Source organism: Calonectris borealis, chromosome 1, assembly GCF_964195595.1.
Source record: "Calonectris borealis chromosome 1, bCalBor7.hap1.2, whole genome shotgun sequence".
Taxonomy (NCBI): Eukaryota; Metazoa; Chordata; class Aves; order Procellariiformes; family Procellariidae; genus Calonectris; species Calonectris borealis.
The window spans coordinates 17,959,430-17,976,480 of NC_134312.1; the positions used below are offsets into that span (position 1 = coordinate 17,959,430).

General features: G+C 36.4%; 1 protein-coding gene across 9 annotated transcripts in view; it reads left to right on the plus strand.

Moving 5' to 3' along the window:
• TBC1D22A (TBC1 domain family member 22A) overlaps window positions 1-17,051 on the plus strand; it is a 184,999-nt gene that overhangs the window by 72,442 nt on the left and 95,506 nt on the right. For all 9 annotated transcript variants that reach the window (XR_012673024.1, XR_012673023.1, XM_075146097.1 and 6 more), the window contains one exon: window positions 14,561-14,636. Coding sequence is in view for 7 of the 9 variants with exons in the window: in XM_075146097.1 (XP_075002198.1) it covers window positions 14,561-14,636 (76 nt within the window). In the remaining 2 variants the exon portion in view is untranslated. The remainder of the gene's footprint in view (window positions 1-14,560; window positions 14,637-17,051) is intronic.

A 17,051-nucleotide genomic window follows, 5' to 3' on the forward strand; every position in this document is an offset into this window, starting at 1 on the left:
TACATCAAATTGTGATAATCCTATCCTCCTGCCTGCACCTGAATGCTCATTCTTGTCTATCCCTTGCTGAGTGCTACTTATTGTGAGCTGATTCACAGAGCTGCACTGACTGACAACACAACAAAACAAAAAAGCACTGGTTGTTTTAAGGGGTGAACACCCTGAATAGGTACCTATAGCAAAGAGATGAGTTAGAACTACACAGTAGGGCCAAGACAGGATCATGACAGCTGAGACATAAATTTACTTTAACGGCTGTAGATTCTCAACTTACCAAGCTTGTTGCCAATATGCAGTTGTCTAGATGATCTGCTTCAGTCTCTCTACTTCTCAGAAAAGTTGCTGCTGATTGTTTCTTGGAAGTAGTCATTAAATTAGTTCTTACTACTCCTTTAGTATTTTCCATGTGATCTACTATAGATAATGGAATGTCTTTACAGCCAACCAGGAAAAACTGCTTCTCTCTCACAAGGCCACAAAACCAGACAATATAAAAACACAAAACCAAACGAGAATACCAAACAAGATTAGTGCTATTATATTTCCTTTTTTCTGTGAAAATATGTTGCAAGAGACTCATGTATGACTACTGATACTTTGTCTGAGATCTGTGAATAAACTGTACAAGGATTTTGGAGAAGAGGAATATGTGACCTGGTGACAACTGCAATCTAAGTATCTCTGCAGAATATATCCATTAATTTATTCATCAATATAGGCTTCCATTTGATGTTGGCCTGCCAGTATTGGATAAGTTTAAAGGGTGTACTGTGGTAACAATTAGGGTCCTGTTGTGAAATTTTTGACTAATACGAACTAGATATATTTTTTCTGTGTTTGTCTTTCCAACGCATAAGAATGTAATGGAAAAATGATTGTATTTGTATCCCTTTATTATTCTTAACAGAAAACTCATTTATTTTTCCAACCCGTCCAGACTGTCTCATTTTCTTGATTCCAGAATTGTCAAAGGTGTTATTAAGAAATATGTATTTCTTGATCGAGTTTTGCTACACATAGTATCTATTATTTCTCCTTTCCTCACTCATCTTACCCCCCTCCCTTCTTTATCTAATGTGACTCTGTGTATTTTTAATATAAAAGCACATCTTTGAACCATAGGGACCTATGGAATAAAAGACAGTTCTTAGCCTAGAGAAGAAATAAAAAACTTGGTCAAATCATCTGTTGCTTTAGCAGATTCACTCATGCTGTTTTTTGATGATCAGGGGGTTTCTATGCAAGTATGTCTTTGGCTTCAGTTAGAGGTAATATTTCTCATTTTTCTTTTGCAGAACTTTTCTAGTACTTAATGTTTGATATTGCACAATAGTTTAATCTATTTTGTGTTCTAAAATTACTTTGCAACTTCTTTCTCACTTTGTTCTCTCTAGTGACAGGCTCCTAAGTGGCTACACATATGTCTCATCACAATTTGATTGAAATTTAAAAAAAATTGATTTAAAAAGAAGTACTAGGAGATTCTTTTAATATAAATTTGTCTCTAAGATGTCAGTTAATCTTGTATTCTGTAGCTGTATATACCGTTTTATAGTAGTCAATTTTGGATGATAATATGCTGTAATGGTTTTCCTTTTCAGTGCTTCATGACTATGTGCTGCAATTTTTGTCTTTATCTTTTGTCCTAGAAAGATTATACCTCACTGCAATTTTTCTTACTTATTTCAGGAAAACAAATGAGAACTTTTAAAATCGTAACAATATAGTAGGTTCTTCTGGTAGTAAGGGGCCTCTACAGGCCATCTAGTCCAACCTCCTGCTCAAAGTAGGATCAGCTCTGAGGTCAGATCGGGTTGCTCAGGGCTTTGTCTAGTTGGGTCTTGAAACCTCCAAGGATGGAGACTAGGGGTTAACCTGTTCCAGTGCTTGATTGTCTTCATGTTGAAAAAGTTTCTCCCTATAGCCAGATGGAACACTACTTCTTTGTTTATGCTGCTTGTCTCTTATCCTCCCACTATGCACCACTATTAAAAGCTGACCTCTGTCTTCTTGATAACATAGGTTTCAGCAGGCTGCTGTTAGGTGCCTCTGAAGCCCTCTTTTCTTCAGGCTGAACAACCCCAGTTCCCTCAGCCTCTCACAGGGCATGTGCTCCTTACCTCTGAGCATCTCGGTGACCTTTTGCCCTTGCTCCAGTTTATTCATGTTTTCCTTGTATTGGGGTCCCTAAAACTGGATGTGGTATTCTAGATGTGGTCTTGAAATACAAGAAATTATTTTGAAACGTTAGAAGAAAATTCTTTACTGTAAAGGTGATTGAACTCTGGAACTGCTTGGTCAGAGAGGTTGTAGAATCTTTATCTTTGGAGTTCAAAACCTGACTGCACATGGCCTTGAGCAGCTTGCTCCAGGTCACCCTGCTTTGGGCAGGGGTTGGGCTTAGATGGTCTCCAGAGGTCCCTGCCAGCTTCAGTGATTCCACAATGAGTGCTGAATGGGGATAATTACTTCCCTTCATCTACTGGCCCAGGAGGCTGCTGGCCACCTTTGTTGCCAGGGCATACCACTGGCTCAGTCTGAGCTTGCTGTCTGTTGAGACTTCCAGGTCCTTTTCCACAAAACTCCTCCCCAGTCAGTTTGTCTCCAGCCTGTATTCTTGCAAGATGCTCTAATGCTGATTTATAAAAACCTGTTTCTGAGAGGGTGTGTGGCCATGTGCAATATGTCTAAATGAGACCACCATTCTTGATTATTTTCAACACATTAGTTAATAATTTCACATTTGTAATCTACATAACAGTATTTTGGGGCGTTCTTATTGTGAATAAGAATCATGTATTCCTGGGTTTTTTGTAGCTGGTTAATTTCCAAAACTATTTTGTCTTGCATTTCAAGTTGAACAATCAAAAGATTAAACTTTTCAGATGTCAATCCACCATGCTCATGCTGGTTGTCTTCAGAACGCTTCTAAACTGTAGATAACGTATGAGTAGTTTTGCATTTTCACCTGTAGGAAAATGGCTGTGCATATAAGAAAGCTAGAACTTACCCTACAAGTATTTTTTCTACTTAATTAAGTTGACATTCCCATATATCTATCGTAATTAGCTTTTTTATTACTAAATCATCCTTTATAACACTTTCCTCAACAGAGTCCCGTTAACATTCAAGTAAAAAGTTCATGCTGATCTGTGCCACCTGAAAATGTAATGTTCATGTATAAAATAGAGTATAACTCTTCATTTTAACTTCAAGTATAATGGTAATAAAATAACCAAAGGGGAAATATATGCATTGCGTAATGGTCTAACCAGATGTATTAAAAATAGCAATAAAATATTAGTATCATTATTTATCAGGGCCTGGGAATTTTTAGAATAAAAAGGAGATAATTAATTTCCAGGGACTGGAGTATACTGAGGTATATATTAGCTATTTCTATGGCTTATTAAATAGCAAGATTTATGATCTGCAAAGGGAATCCCGCAAAGTTCTTTCTCGCTCCTGAGTTATGGGAAGTTGTTGCTAAGGTGTGCCTGAAGTCTGAATTATGGATGGATGGAATGCTGTTTGGAAAGCTTTTCAGAGGTCTGCGGGAACAGATGAATAGCATGAATACGGAGCTCAAGTGTTGAGAAGTACATGCAGACATAACTGATGCTAGCTCTTCTGAAAATTCTTCACAGGACCTTGCAAAGGTTTATTTTTAAGGAAAAAATAGGTCGAAGATAGTTTTCTTTGTGTGCCTTTTCATTTTGCAAGACAAGTTTCTTGATTATGTCTGCAGTTCATTTGGGTAGCTAGTTTAGGGTTATGATAATTTGCAGATCTGTTGTCTAAGAATATGGCTTCGTTAGCCAAGATAGATATAAGGAATATGTACTGTAAGTGTCTGCATCTGTCTCTTATCCGTCTCTTGTCATGTGAACCGTGTGTCTGTTGCATATATGCTTTCATGCACGGGTCGAGTTTCTGTATCACGGGTACCGCAGGGTCTAGCTGTGCAAATGCAGCGATAGCTTCTCTAGGATTTCTGGGTATGCATCAGCCCAATGCTTCTGGTAAGCTTAGCTAAATGGAGAAAGCAGTCTTTCCTCCTGCCTTTCTCAGCTGAACATAGCACCACAAATGTGGTGCGTTCAGGGAAAATGTAATATATGATATAACTGTCTCCCAAGCAGTCTTCAGAGTCTCCACTAGCATTGTATAGCTGATACTGAAAGACAGTACTGCAGTTGTGCTCCAATTTCTGTATAAACATATCCTAATGCCAGTCAGAAATGTATGTGTTAGAAATGTGGAAGTCCTGTCAGGAATTGTCAGAAATGCTAGCAGTAGTTATTTCTGTACATAGTTCTCTTAACGTTTGAGCTGCATATTCATGCTCTGTGTCTGTTCCTGCAGCTACTGTCACTGTAACTCCATCTGTGAGATAGAACTTCTATATGGTAATAACTGTGTAGTAATTTCCAGAAATCTAGGTTGTTCATTTTATGGTAGTGTCTTGTCCAAGTTGGATCCTGAGAATGACAAAACATGTTTTTTTTTTTCCTTGAAGCTACGACTATTCTAAGGAGAAACAACGGATTGCTTGATCAGAATTGTGTTTTAAAGCACTTATAAAAGCAACAGCTTTTTATTTTGGAATTAAAGTCCAAGTTGTGTTGTAAAACTTTATAAATCATAATGTATATAATTATAGGGATGACTGCTGATGGTTGCAAACAGACTGCTCTGTCTTGCCGAAAGTGAGTTTATTGTTGAATGGAAACCCCTGTACTGATGAATAAACAATAGCTTGGGATTACTCTTATTCTTTTCATTATCAGCAGCTTCCATAAAGCTATTTCTAAATTATGAACAATTTTAAATTCAAATATCCAGTTTCTCAAATTTAGATATTAATTGGAAAGTCATAAACATGAGAAATTTCATGAGAAATAGGTTCTGCAATTAGGGCAGGCATTTGTGCCTGTTCAGGATTCTAGAATGGCTTTTCTTCTAATGAGAAATGGACAACTTCAACATTTTTAGTAATCACTTATCAAATGATACCCCTAAATGATAATTTTCTGTTATTCTATCTGCATGTCATATGTGAGACTCAAATCTTCTCAAACATAACCATGGCCACCACAGGTGCTTCTATCCAGCAATCCTTTCTGTATTCATGCTCAGATGTCTGATTCTATTTTCTTACATAATCTGTTGGAGCAAATATGCTTTTATGGTGTTTTAAACTTAGAGTGAAGGAAAAGAAGATTCAAAGTAGAACAAGAGTCTAGAAAATTTTCTGTAAGCAGGTTTTACCTTTGTCAATTTAAGAGAATGTTCTTACACAGATTACACATAAATTACTGTTAAAAATGAGTGCCATTCAGGGCAGACTTTTTTGAGGGCAAAACACACACAGGGCAGTATTGTGTCATTCTGTGTGACTTTTCTTTTTCCAAAGGACCTTGAGATCTCCAAAGTCTTTTTTGAAGCTCCTCTTCATAGAGTTCTTTGAAGACTTTTTTAATACCTGAATAAAAAAAAAAATTTTATTGAACAACACTAGGAAGTTAATAAACAAACTCAGGCAGTAGAGTTGTTGTAATTACAAGCTGTTGGAGTGTAATTAACACAGTTGTTATGTTAGTCCTGTTCGTTTAATGTGACAGTAATTAAAGCATGTCTGCTATTGTCTGTTCAAATCTTGGAAGAGTTAAAATGTAAAAAAAGCATATCTGCTATGCTCTTCCTGTATGGCTCTGAGTAGATTTAGTCTGAGCAGCTAAGGATTGTATCATGGTTGTTGATGATCTGGCCTCAGACATATCATTTCAAAGTAGATCTTGAAACTCTTGATGTACCAAAAACTGAGATAAAAAATGTCAACATTTTAGATTTTTTGAATAAATGATCCTTCAAACTTGTCTACATTGAGACTGTCATTAACAATGAGCCTGAGTCATATAGCATCAGTGTCTACTTTGCAAAGTATAAATCGTGCATTGATTTAGAAGAATTGTAATTAAATCTATTGTTTGTGATATCACTGAACTGTATAGTAGGAGTATGCCACAACAATCAGCTTTGCACGAAGATTGCTGAGTTTGGACTAGTGCCTGTCCACGAGAGATCTTTTGGGACTCTCCTGAAATTTCTAGTGGCTTGCTTGGTCACTGGGGGACTTACATTCCTCCCCATCAGTTTGAGAAGATTGAATGCGTCACTAGGATACTGTGCATTGGGATGCCTAGTAAGACTTTCAGAGGCAGTTGCTAACTCTGCTCAGTTTGAAATATATCTGTGATTACCTCCTATGAGGGTCTCTGGTAATGGGTAAACAAGAAGATCAATGGGCAAAACTGCTTTGGTATGAGAGGAATGGAATAGGGTGGGTATGACATCAGATTTTGAAAATGGTTTCAAGGGGATTCAGGAGAGCCCAGGCAATTACACATGCACATCAGGAAAGTTTGTAGGAAGTGTAAAAATAAACAGAATTAATGGTGAAAGGATAAAAACCATATTATTTAATATTTTCTATAACTCCTGTAAAGCAACACAAATCTGGCAGCTTTTGGAAGGAATCAGTGAGACTGTGAACAACTGTTTAATTGCATTTTCAAAATGCATTTTGATAAAGTCCTTTACCAGAAGTTCATAAAGCAGCTAAGCGTCCATGGGAGAAGCATTGCCTGTTACCATGTATGGAGGAGAAAGGTTTGTGGAAGTAGTCCTCAAAAGAGAAAACATCACTTTGCTACATTTGAAACCTAAAATGAGTTTGTGCTTGGTATGCTGTTCTAATCCTTTTGTCCATCCCATTTTGAAATGATGGATTGAAAGTTTAAAAAAAAAAGTAATGGAGCAAGATAAGTGTGATAAAAGGTATGGAACAGTTTCTGGGTGATGGATTAAGTTCCTCAGCTTGGATGACTTAGCTAAGTGGAGAAACGTAATAGAAGTCTTTAAAATTATGAGCTGCTTGAAGAAGGTGAATAGGGAGTAGTTGCTTTCAGTCTCTTCTGATGCAAGACCTAGGTAGTATCTGGTAATACTGGTGAGTGATAGGCTTAAAAAAAGAGTGGTTGAGTAACTGAGCTGTGGGGCTACTTGTCAAAGGATGAAAAGCATTTTACATGGGTTTAGAGCCTGAGCAGTTTGAAGTTTGGTTGAAGAAAAGTCTTTAAACAACTTTAATTACCAAGGTACCACCTTGAGTAAGGGAAGTCTCAGCGCTGCAAACTAGAAACTGAAAGAATGCTGCAAGCATATCCCTCCGGGCTTATTTTGCTCTTATCATCCCCTGTAGTCATTTGCTGCTGACTGCTCTTAGAAGAGGAAAAACAAGGTGGTTCTTTTCTTTGGCCCAGTACCCCATTTTAAATTTGTAACAATGCGTTTGTTGGGACTTCAGATAATAGAAGGCTGAGGGCATCGGTAGGATTTATCCTGAGGGCTGTACTTTTTCTTCAGGACAGGTGTATTCAGAAGCTCTTAAGGAGCCTGTGTTTCTTTGGAAGCTAATAATGCAGTTTTCTAGCATGTCATTGAGAGTAAAATTTTCAGGAAGAGAACAAATCTATTTGTAATCTGTTCTGAATGCTTATATAAAGGGCATTGTTTTCTGTGTTTTAGATGAAATATACTGTGCTATCAGTATGCTTCAGAATAAAAATATTTTAGCTTCTACCTAAAATTTACAGCATCAGCTTTTGGGATTGTAAGTGTCCATATTTATGATTTCTAGCGCTTACCCAGATTTGAACTGTTGTCTGGCCTATACCATAATCCAAAAATATCCCCCGAGCACTTTTTATTGCTACTCTAACAGTTTCTGTAATTTATAATACATCCAGTTGTGTAAAACTGAGGTTTATTACATAGCCCAGTAGATGATTTGGTCTTTGATTCTGAGACTATGGATACTATTATAACACGAGGATCAGTACCTACTTTTTAATAAGATGTTGATTTTTCCATCCTGTTATGTAGGAATAAATAAGATAATGTTTTCCGTGTAGAAAATTTTGGGCTGCAGTGCTTTGTAAATCTCCTTCCTACTGCTTAGGAAATTTTAAGTTTTCAAAAGTCAGGCTTAGTAATTACAAAGGTTGAAAGATCTTTTCTTTTAAAGGAAGTATCTTGGAGTGATTATGGAACATGCTATGGAATATGTGCAAACAGCATGCTCCAGCACACTTGTGAGTTTGTTCTTGTGCATGCACACTCTCTCCTTCTCCTGAACTCTATTTAAGATTGAATTTCCATTATAATCTCCAGCTTCAAGAAACATTGTGGGTAAACTGTGCCTACCATTGAGAGTGTTAATATACATGTTAGCTATCATCATCTAAGTGTCATGCTTCCCTCCCACCTGCCCCCACCTTTTTGCATAACTTTTGAGAGAAGGTGAACCAAGATTTTTAATAGGAGTTTGCTTAGAGGATACACAAATATGTGAATGAATTACTTAAATGAGTTTAAAAAATAAAATTGAGAAGATCCCTTTCTGACATGATGAGGAAAATATACAACTTCAGAAAGCTTTTTTTTTTCAGTTGTCTTTTGTTCATGTGATAATATACTTGCACATACCAAGAGTGATGTATAGGAAGCCTTAAATATACATCAGTAGAGAAAATAGACATCTAAGTATGCCGTATAGAGATCGCTTAATGTACCCTTTATATTTAAAAGCTCTGATCTGATTGATAAAACCTTATTAAAAACAAACAAACAACACATGAAGACTTTGTATCAAAACCTTTCATTTGCTTCTGTAAATGGTTCTAATATTTTCATCAGTACATTGTTGGTGAACAGCTTGTGTGACCTGAAAAGATGAGAAGCACCGTGCCTGTACTTGTGCTTGACTGCAGTCATTATTGTCAAATTATTGACAGTGTTTTTTCCTTTCAATTTGTTTGGCTCTATTTCTCCTTCCATGATAACATACAATTTTTCTTTCCTCTTCAGCTTTCTTCTTCTCTTAAAATTATCCTGTCATCACCTATTTAAAGAAGAAGATGGGGGACTTTGTTTAGCTAAAGCCTGCAAAGTATGAATTTTCAAAATAGAAAGTATTCCTGATACTGACAACTGTAGTAAAGGTCATATGTGCAATATATTAAGTAGTGCAGTAAGGTTCTGTATCATTCAAAGGGCTTTGTTTCCCCAAGCTTCTTAGCTTAGAGAGTTGCAAACTTGTTTCATTTTCTGGCTCTGGGAAACAATTTTAATACTCTGAAATTCCTTCTGTATATTTTTAAATAATATAAATCAGTGCAGAAGGGCAAAGGATCTAAAATGTTAAAATTTCTCATATGTAGATAAGAAAAGTTGTGTTTTGAAACTTGAAAATATTTCCTAAGGAATGACTAGAAAAAGTAATATAGTGTGTTTTCGTTTGTGTGTGTGTGTAAATATGTAAAGTGTATATATGTCTGTTTATATATACACACAGAAGTATATAGATGTATGTATTACTTATTCTTACGAATTTATTATATATAATTAATAATATACATATGTTATTACGTTTATATATAACACTCAGTATGTATTTGATATGTTCTGTGTATGCTTACGGCTGCCTTTGTGCTTATACACCAGATGGCATTCACAAATGCTGTTTACATTCCTTTTTCCATGTGTAATTGAAATAATTGAAGAAGTCGGAAAGAAAGATTTTCAGATTTATTATGGACTCATTGTTATGAAGTACCCGTAGTATTTTGGAAGAGATTTAAAATTAAAATAACATGGAGATATGTTGAACTTACTGAACAGTTGCTTTGGAAGTACATTTAACATGCACTTAAAAAGAATCTGTGTTCTTTTTAGCACTCTATCATAAGTTAGCAATATTTTGAACAGAAAGCTGTCAGGACTGTGGCTGCGTATGGTGATTAGAAATGGAGTATATTTATTACAAAATGCATCAGAGTGACTAATAAAAATCTCATTGAGATATGTGGTTGAAAATACTAGAATCTACTTTGGTATTTTGTTCCTGATAAACAAATAAAAAATGCTAGCGATGTATGGTGTAGATACTCCAACATTTGGAGGATATAAAGAATGCAAGTAGGACCATCCTTAATTCACTCAATATCACTTTGTCAGTGTATACATAGAAAAGGTTACTTTAGGACTTACTTTTCAGGGTAAATACTTTTCCAAGTTATATCTTGCTGTCAGCATTCAGAATAGAGCTAGCAAAATGGGTGGGACTTGATACCCAGTGGTTAAACACGCTTTTAGAAACTGTGATCGATCTCTCTCTCTCTCCGAGTACGGGAGGATAATCCCAGTAAATTTGTTCAGTGCATTTTTTCTTTATTTTCACTTTCAAATTTCTTTCATTTAGAATTTCTCTAACCTTTAAAAATATGTAAGGAACTACGTAATACGTGTTTTCATGTTTACCGAGGGCTATAATTGAAATATTTTATTTTAAATTATAATGGTTATTTTTTGAGGAGCAGTCCTGTCTGACCTAGTTGTAGCTGCAGGGCAGTGAGGTGGTTATACTAGCCTCTACAGAGTAAGTACAGACTGCTAACACAAAGATTTGAGACTTGAGCCCTTGTGACATTATAAAGTCTTAACCTTCTGTATTGTAAAGTGAAACTAATTATGTGTCGGAGTTTGAACTAGATACTGTAACCATTCAGCTGTGAAGTAGATTAGCGTAGTTCACTGAAAGTATGTTGGAAGCCATCTGAGCAGAACGTCAAGGAATTTAGATATTGCACACCAGTGCATGATTTTTTTATGTTTGTCATAGATTCTGTTGTGTACTCATGCATACTTTGTCATACGTGAATACTTACTAAGTGTCAACTCAGTGGTTAGCAATATAAGGCATTTTATATTAACTGTTTGCTGAAGAACTGTTGAGGCAAGACAATCCTGTTGTCAGTTACTTATTTTCAGAGTTTGTCTTTTGCTTAGTATTGATGGTCAAAGTTACACAATGAATAAATGAGGAAATATAGCAAAAAATTGCAGGATGAGTAATGAAACATTCCTGTGAGGACCCACAACTGTGAGGGGGAATAGGTAGGACAGTTGAATACTAGAACACTTTTTTCTGCAAAAGTTGGCAGAGAACTTGTATTGGGTTTACGTGGCAAGGTTTTGGTAGCAGGGGAGCTGCAGGGGTGTCTTCTGTGAGAAGTGGCCCCATGTTGGACAGAGCCAGTTCCAGCCAGCTCCAAGGTGGACTTGTTGCTAGCCAAAGCTGAGTCCATCAGCGATGCTGGTGGTACCTCTGTGATAACATATTTAAGAAAGGGTAAAAACCACTGCGCAACTGTGAGAGAGACCAACTGAGAGAAACAACCCTGTAAACACCAAAGTCAGTGAAGAAGGAGGGGGAGGAGGTGCTCCAGGAGCAGAGATTCCCCTGCAGCCTATGCTGAAGACCATGGTGAGGCAGGTTGTCCCCCTGCAGCCCATGGAGGTCCACAGTGGAGCAGATATCCACCTGGAGCCTCCACCTGTGGAGGAACCCCACGCCAGAGCAGGTGGAGATGCCTGATGAAAGCTGCAGCCTGAGGAGAGCCCATGCTGGAGCAGGCTCCTGGCAAGAGCTGTGACCCATGGAGAGGAGCCCGCATAGGAGCAGGGTTTCTGGCAGGACATATGGCCCATGCGGAGCGGCAGACATGAAGTGTTATGAACTGACTGAACATTCTCCATCCCCCTATGCCGCTAGCAGGGAGGAGGTAGAAGAGTTGGGAGTGAAGTTTAGTCAAATTTTAAAGCTGGTATCACCAATTGTATGATAGAGGAATTAAAATCTTAACCACTGTACTTCTATATTGCCCTGAGAAATAATTCATTAATTTCATGAGTCTGAGATGTTTTTAGCTGTGTTACTAGCTTTTTCCTCCACCTATAAGCACAAAAGGAGCAAGAAGAGTAGATGACAGAATACGTTCTATGTTTACAAAGTCCTTCTCACAGTTTTGCAAACTCCAGAAAGTCAATTACAAGTGTCATAGGAGGGAATATGTACAGCATAGTTTGATTAGAAGAGAGGACTGGGGGAGCCAACAAAGATCTTTCCAGTTAGATGAGCACATGTAGAAGAGTGACTCTCAGCTGTGTTCATTTGCAGCTGAAATAATGACCAGAAAAATAAATTAATAGGCAAAAGATCAAATATAGTGAAGAGCAAACTTACCTGTTTTCAAATCCAAGATGGCAGTTTTGGATTGCATTTCCAGGTGTGTACTTTCCAGAGTAAATGATGCTTTGAGAAAGGGAACAGTTTCAGATTCACAGATCACAGTTGGGAGTTGCACTACCTGGGGAGAGACTAATGATCAAAGTAGTAGTGTTTTAGCTCTGTGTTGGCTTTCAGTGTTAAATATGTGAGGATACTTTTGCAGAGGATCTGTTATAGATTAAACAATCGAGTACCATATTGCTGTACTTTGAGGACAGTACTACTTTGAGAAATACCAGTTAACTTTCTTTAAACAAATAAATAGAAGAATATATAAAAATTTGAAAAAAATGTTGAAAACAGTTTTCATTTAGTTGTTGCTAAGCAGTGCTTAAATAGTCAAGGACTTTTCAGCTTCCCATGCTCTGCCAGGTGCACAAGAAGCTGGGAGAGAGCATAGTCAGGACAGCTGACCCAATTGACCAACAGGGTATTCCATACCATATGGCGTCATACTCAGCATATAAGCTGGGGTTTGGTCGGGGAGGGGCGATTGGTGCTTGGGGACGGGCTGGGCATCGGTTGGCGGGGGGTGAGCAATTGCATTGTGCATCACTCATTTTGTATATTCTATTCATTATTATTATTATTTTCCTTTCCTCTTCAGTTCTATTAAACTGTCTTTATCGCAATCCATGAATTGTACTTTTTTTTTTTCGATTCTCTCCCCCATCCCATCAGAGCGGGGGTAGTGAGTGAGCAGCTGTGTGATGTTTGGCTGCCTGCCATGTTAAACCACAACAGGATGCTCCTGTTCTGTTTGAGAGGCAACACCAACAGGATGAAATGGTTATCTATTACAGTTGGTGATTCCTGTGGAAAATTCCAAGATTTAGAGAATTAGCCTTGCTTCCTTGTCAACATTGTTTTGGTTTATGCATTGATTTCTAATATCAAACGCTGTGAAAGTGCTACTGCTAGGCCAGTAGAGAACTTTGCTATAATTTTTTAATAGCTACTACTGTGGTCAGTTACAAGTGATTAGAGCACGATAGATTTTTTGATACTGTAAATCACTGTTGTTGGCTGAAGTACTGTAACCAACAGAATTATTAGTGTATAATTTTCCCTTGTGAACTTTTAGGTTTCATACTTTATGGTGGTTTTATAGAATTTGAAGATTAAATTGCAATTCAATTTCATAAAACAAATCAAAATAAAAAAGCCCATGTAAATATTGTCAAGAAAGTCAATAGGGCCATTTTTTTTTTTTCAAATAAAAAGAAAAATGTCTCAAGATACATAAAAATTAACTGATATGCATCCCTTTACTCTAAGGCCAAGTTAAAATTTGAAATCAAGTCAAGAAAAAATAATATTCCAACATCAGTGAAAATTTTTTTAGGATGATTTTTGAGATAGTTGCTCAGCTCTCCAATTGATTTTCATAAAGCAATTATTCAAACAATAGGAGTTGAGATGAAAAATCCTTTACCCTGGTTTTCTGTGTATGTAGTGGTTACATGAAAACAATTTTACATAGCAACTTTCTTTTAAAATATATATTGGTAATTTTCTTCTCTTGAATGTCTCTATATAGAAAACCATAACAAAATGAGTTGCGTGGAGGGATTGTCGACCAAATATTCAGAAACATTGCTATGTATTTAAGTAATGTCTTTATTTAAACAGATTGATCACTTTGGGGTTAAAGTGGAGATATCGTTCTCTTTCTCATTATTTCAATCTATAGTCTGTATTCTAGAGCTGCAATCTAAAACTAAAAAATCCAGTTAGAGTTAATACATTCAAACAAATACATGCAAATACTCTGCCATTTTAGCTATATAGCTTGTGTGTTAGATTTTGATTCATGATATTAACTGTGACCTTGGGTTCAGAACAGTCACGACTCCATTGAAATAGACTTTTGATTTCTTATGCTGCTGGAAGGTATTATTCTGAACTTCTAAAGATCGAATTCTTATCCTGTCACCAATTAGGGTCTAAATTTCATATTTCCTACATCATTTGTGGTCAAATTGTAAATTTATGAGAAAAAAATCGCCTTAAAAAAATCTCTAGTGTGGCACACTTTGGCGTTTAAGATGTCAGCCTTTTAAAGCTACTTGGACTTCTGCAATAAAGATGTAACTTCAGGGACACTAGATGAGCGAGTAGAGAGCAATTTATGCGGTAATAGCTATAGGGTATACTGTTAAGAGACAGGGACTCGAAGTAGGACTATACGATGTGATAATTTACTACTTAACTGTAGAAGCATACCTAGGAAATGTAAAAACAAACCACAAACACCTTAAGAAAACATAGAAAAATACATGGATTGAGATAAGTAATTGAAAGAAAAGAGAAAAGAAGCAACTTTTTTTTTCACAAACTTATACTGGTGTGTGGTCTCTTCTTCAGGATAACTACACGTTTGCACAGCCAGGAATTCAAAAGAAAGTGAAGATGTTGGAAGAACTTGTTAGTCGGATCGATGGTAAGTCTTAAAAGCTAGCCTAATTTCTAACTGGTGTTCCATTGAAAGTGTTTAGTTAAAATGGTTGCAAGAAGTCAAGCCAACATCACTGTGGTTACCTACAATGGTGGGGTAACGCTGCCTTCCTCAGATGAGGTGTCATACTCAATCAATTTGTGGCACACTGGCCTTTGCAAGATCACTGTTGTGTATCATTTAAAAGAAAGCCAGTAGAGCATGAGCCACTTTCATTACTTTTTATTAAGGCAATATAATCAAAATTCAATGGCAATTTCTTTGCAGCAGAGTAATGACCACATAGAAAATGCAGCCAGTATTCATTTCACATTAAGCTCAATGATTGTTGTAATTCGGGCAAGTCACAGTGGTTGTTTATGGTTGTCCTTCGGCACTATGTTTTGTGCCTTTGTGCATCATTTTGCTATCTGGAATGCCTGAATAATTTCTCTGTGGAATCCAATTAATTATGAACTCTGGAAATAACATCTTTAATATTATAGATAAATTACAGTGTGTGCAGGGGTAATTTTAGATTATGCTTTCATGTTTTAGCAGGGCACTTCGAAATATTTTCTACCTTCATCCTTAAAATAATTCCCTTCATGAAATGCTGACTGTCATATTGCTAGAACAGAGTTTAATTAAAAGAAATGCAAGAGATAATGCTTGCCCATTCTAAACATACTCTCTTGATAGTTTGTTAAATTAATGAACAGAGTATTAACAAAATGTTGCCACGCAGAACCAGGCATTTATTTGTGACACTAGCCTGTCGATGATGAGATAGAAAAAATATTTCTTGTGTAGCTTAATATTTGATAATCTTCTTGGAAAGATTAATTCCATCTTTTCATTACACATACTGTGAGGGTTTTTTTGTGCCAGTGCTTACCATAGCAGATTTTGGGTTGGCCTGCACATATTTACATCCTGAGTATTTGATAAAGCTCTTTGTGCCCTTTTACGATCTTAAAGTATTTTTAATGATCAAAAACTAAGGGCAGGAGAACAATGTTTATGTAATATTATGCTATAAATGTAAATGTATGTAAAACTTTGTTATGGATGCATTTTTTTGTTTAAAGTGTAAATGAATATGAAAAATACAAGGGGATACTTCTGTATACAACGTAGCGAAATATTTATATTAAAAATATTTTTAAAGCGGTGTATTTTGTTACTTCAAAAATAATCTGCTTGCAGTGTGACTTTTTATATGTCATTATATCAATATTGGTGTTTACATTTCAATTATTTATAGAAGCCAATGACTGTATATTAAATGAAGTGCATAATTATAATGCCTATAAATAGACTTCCTGAACTTGGTCAATGAATATTTATATAAACAAATTCTTTAACCAAGTTTTTAAAATGCAAAATACTGTTCCGATAATCAACCGTATTGTTTCGTTTAATAAAAATTTTAAATATAATACAATATATTATTGTTCAGTTTCTAAGAAAGAAAGAAATGCTGAAGGCTTATTTGTACCTTCAGTGCTTTAAGGATATAGTTAAATAATTTTTCTCAATGGTTAGGTTTGGGAAGGCTTTACACTTAAAGTTGTAGCAAATATATGTGTTTTCTTAAATTGTTCTTTACCAGTCTTTGTAACTGAAAGTGAAGTGTGGGTTCCTGATTTTTATTTGATTTAAAATAATTTTGTGAGGTCTTTATAGGAATGTATTTAATAGGACACTGTTGAAGTGGTTCAGCATCAAAAAATGTAATTGTTTATGTATCTTTCTAAATGTGGATCCAATTTTTTCTTTAACCTCCTCTCTTGCCTGTCTTGATCTAAGGAGACAGGGCCAACTTAGATCAAGCTGTGTAGAGTCTTGCCCTGTTGAGTTTTGAGTAACTCCAGGGATGGAGATTCTGCAACCTCCTTGGGTAAGACTGTTCAAGGATTTGACTACAGTCATTGTGATTTTTTTTTTTTTAAATATAAATAATTAGAATTTTTGTTTATGGAACTGATGTCCACTACCTTTTATTTTATCTCTGTGTACCTCTGAGAAGAATCTGGCTCCATCTTCTCTACACCCTCTCATTACGTAGTTGCAACTGTTCATAGACTTTTCTTTTTAAGGCTGAACAAACCCAGTTCTGTCAACCTCCTTTTATGTGTAAAATGCTCCAGCTTCCTAACTAACTTGCTTGCCCTCCACTGGACTTGCACTTGCATGCCATTGTCCCAGAATTGGACATAATGCTGCAGACATGGTCTCACAAGTGGTGTATACAGAGGAAGAATAATTTCTCCTGACCTGTTTGTTTCTCTCTTGCTTAGAAAGCCCAGTATACAATTGGCCTTCCTTTCTGCAAGGACACACTGCTGACTTGGGTACAGCCTGTTGTCCATCAGGACCCCCAAGTCCTTCTTGGCAGAGCTGCTTTCCAGCCAGTTG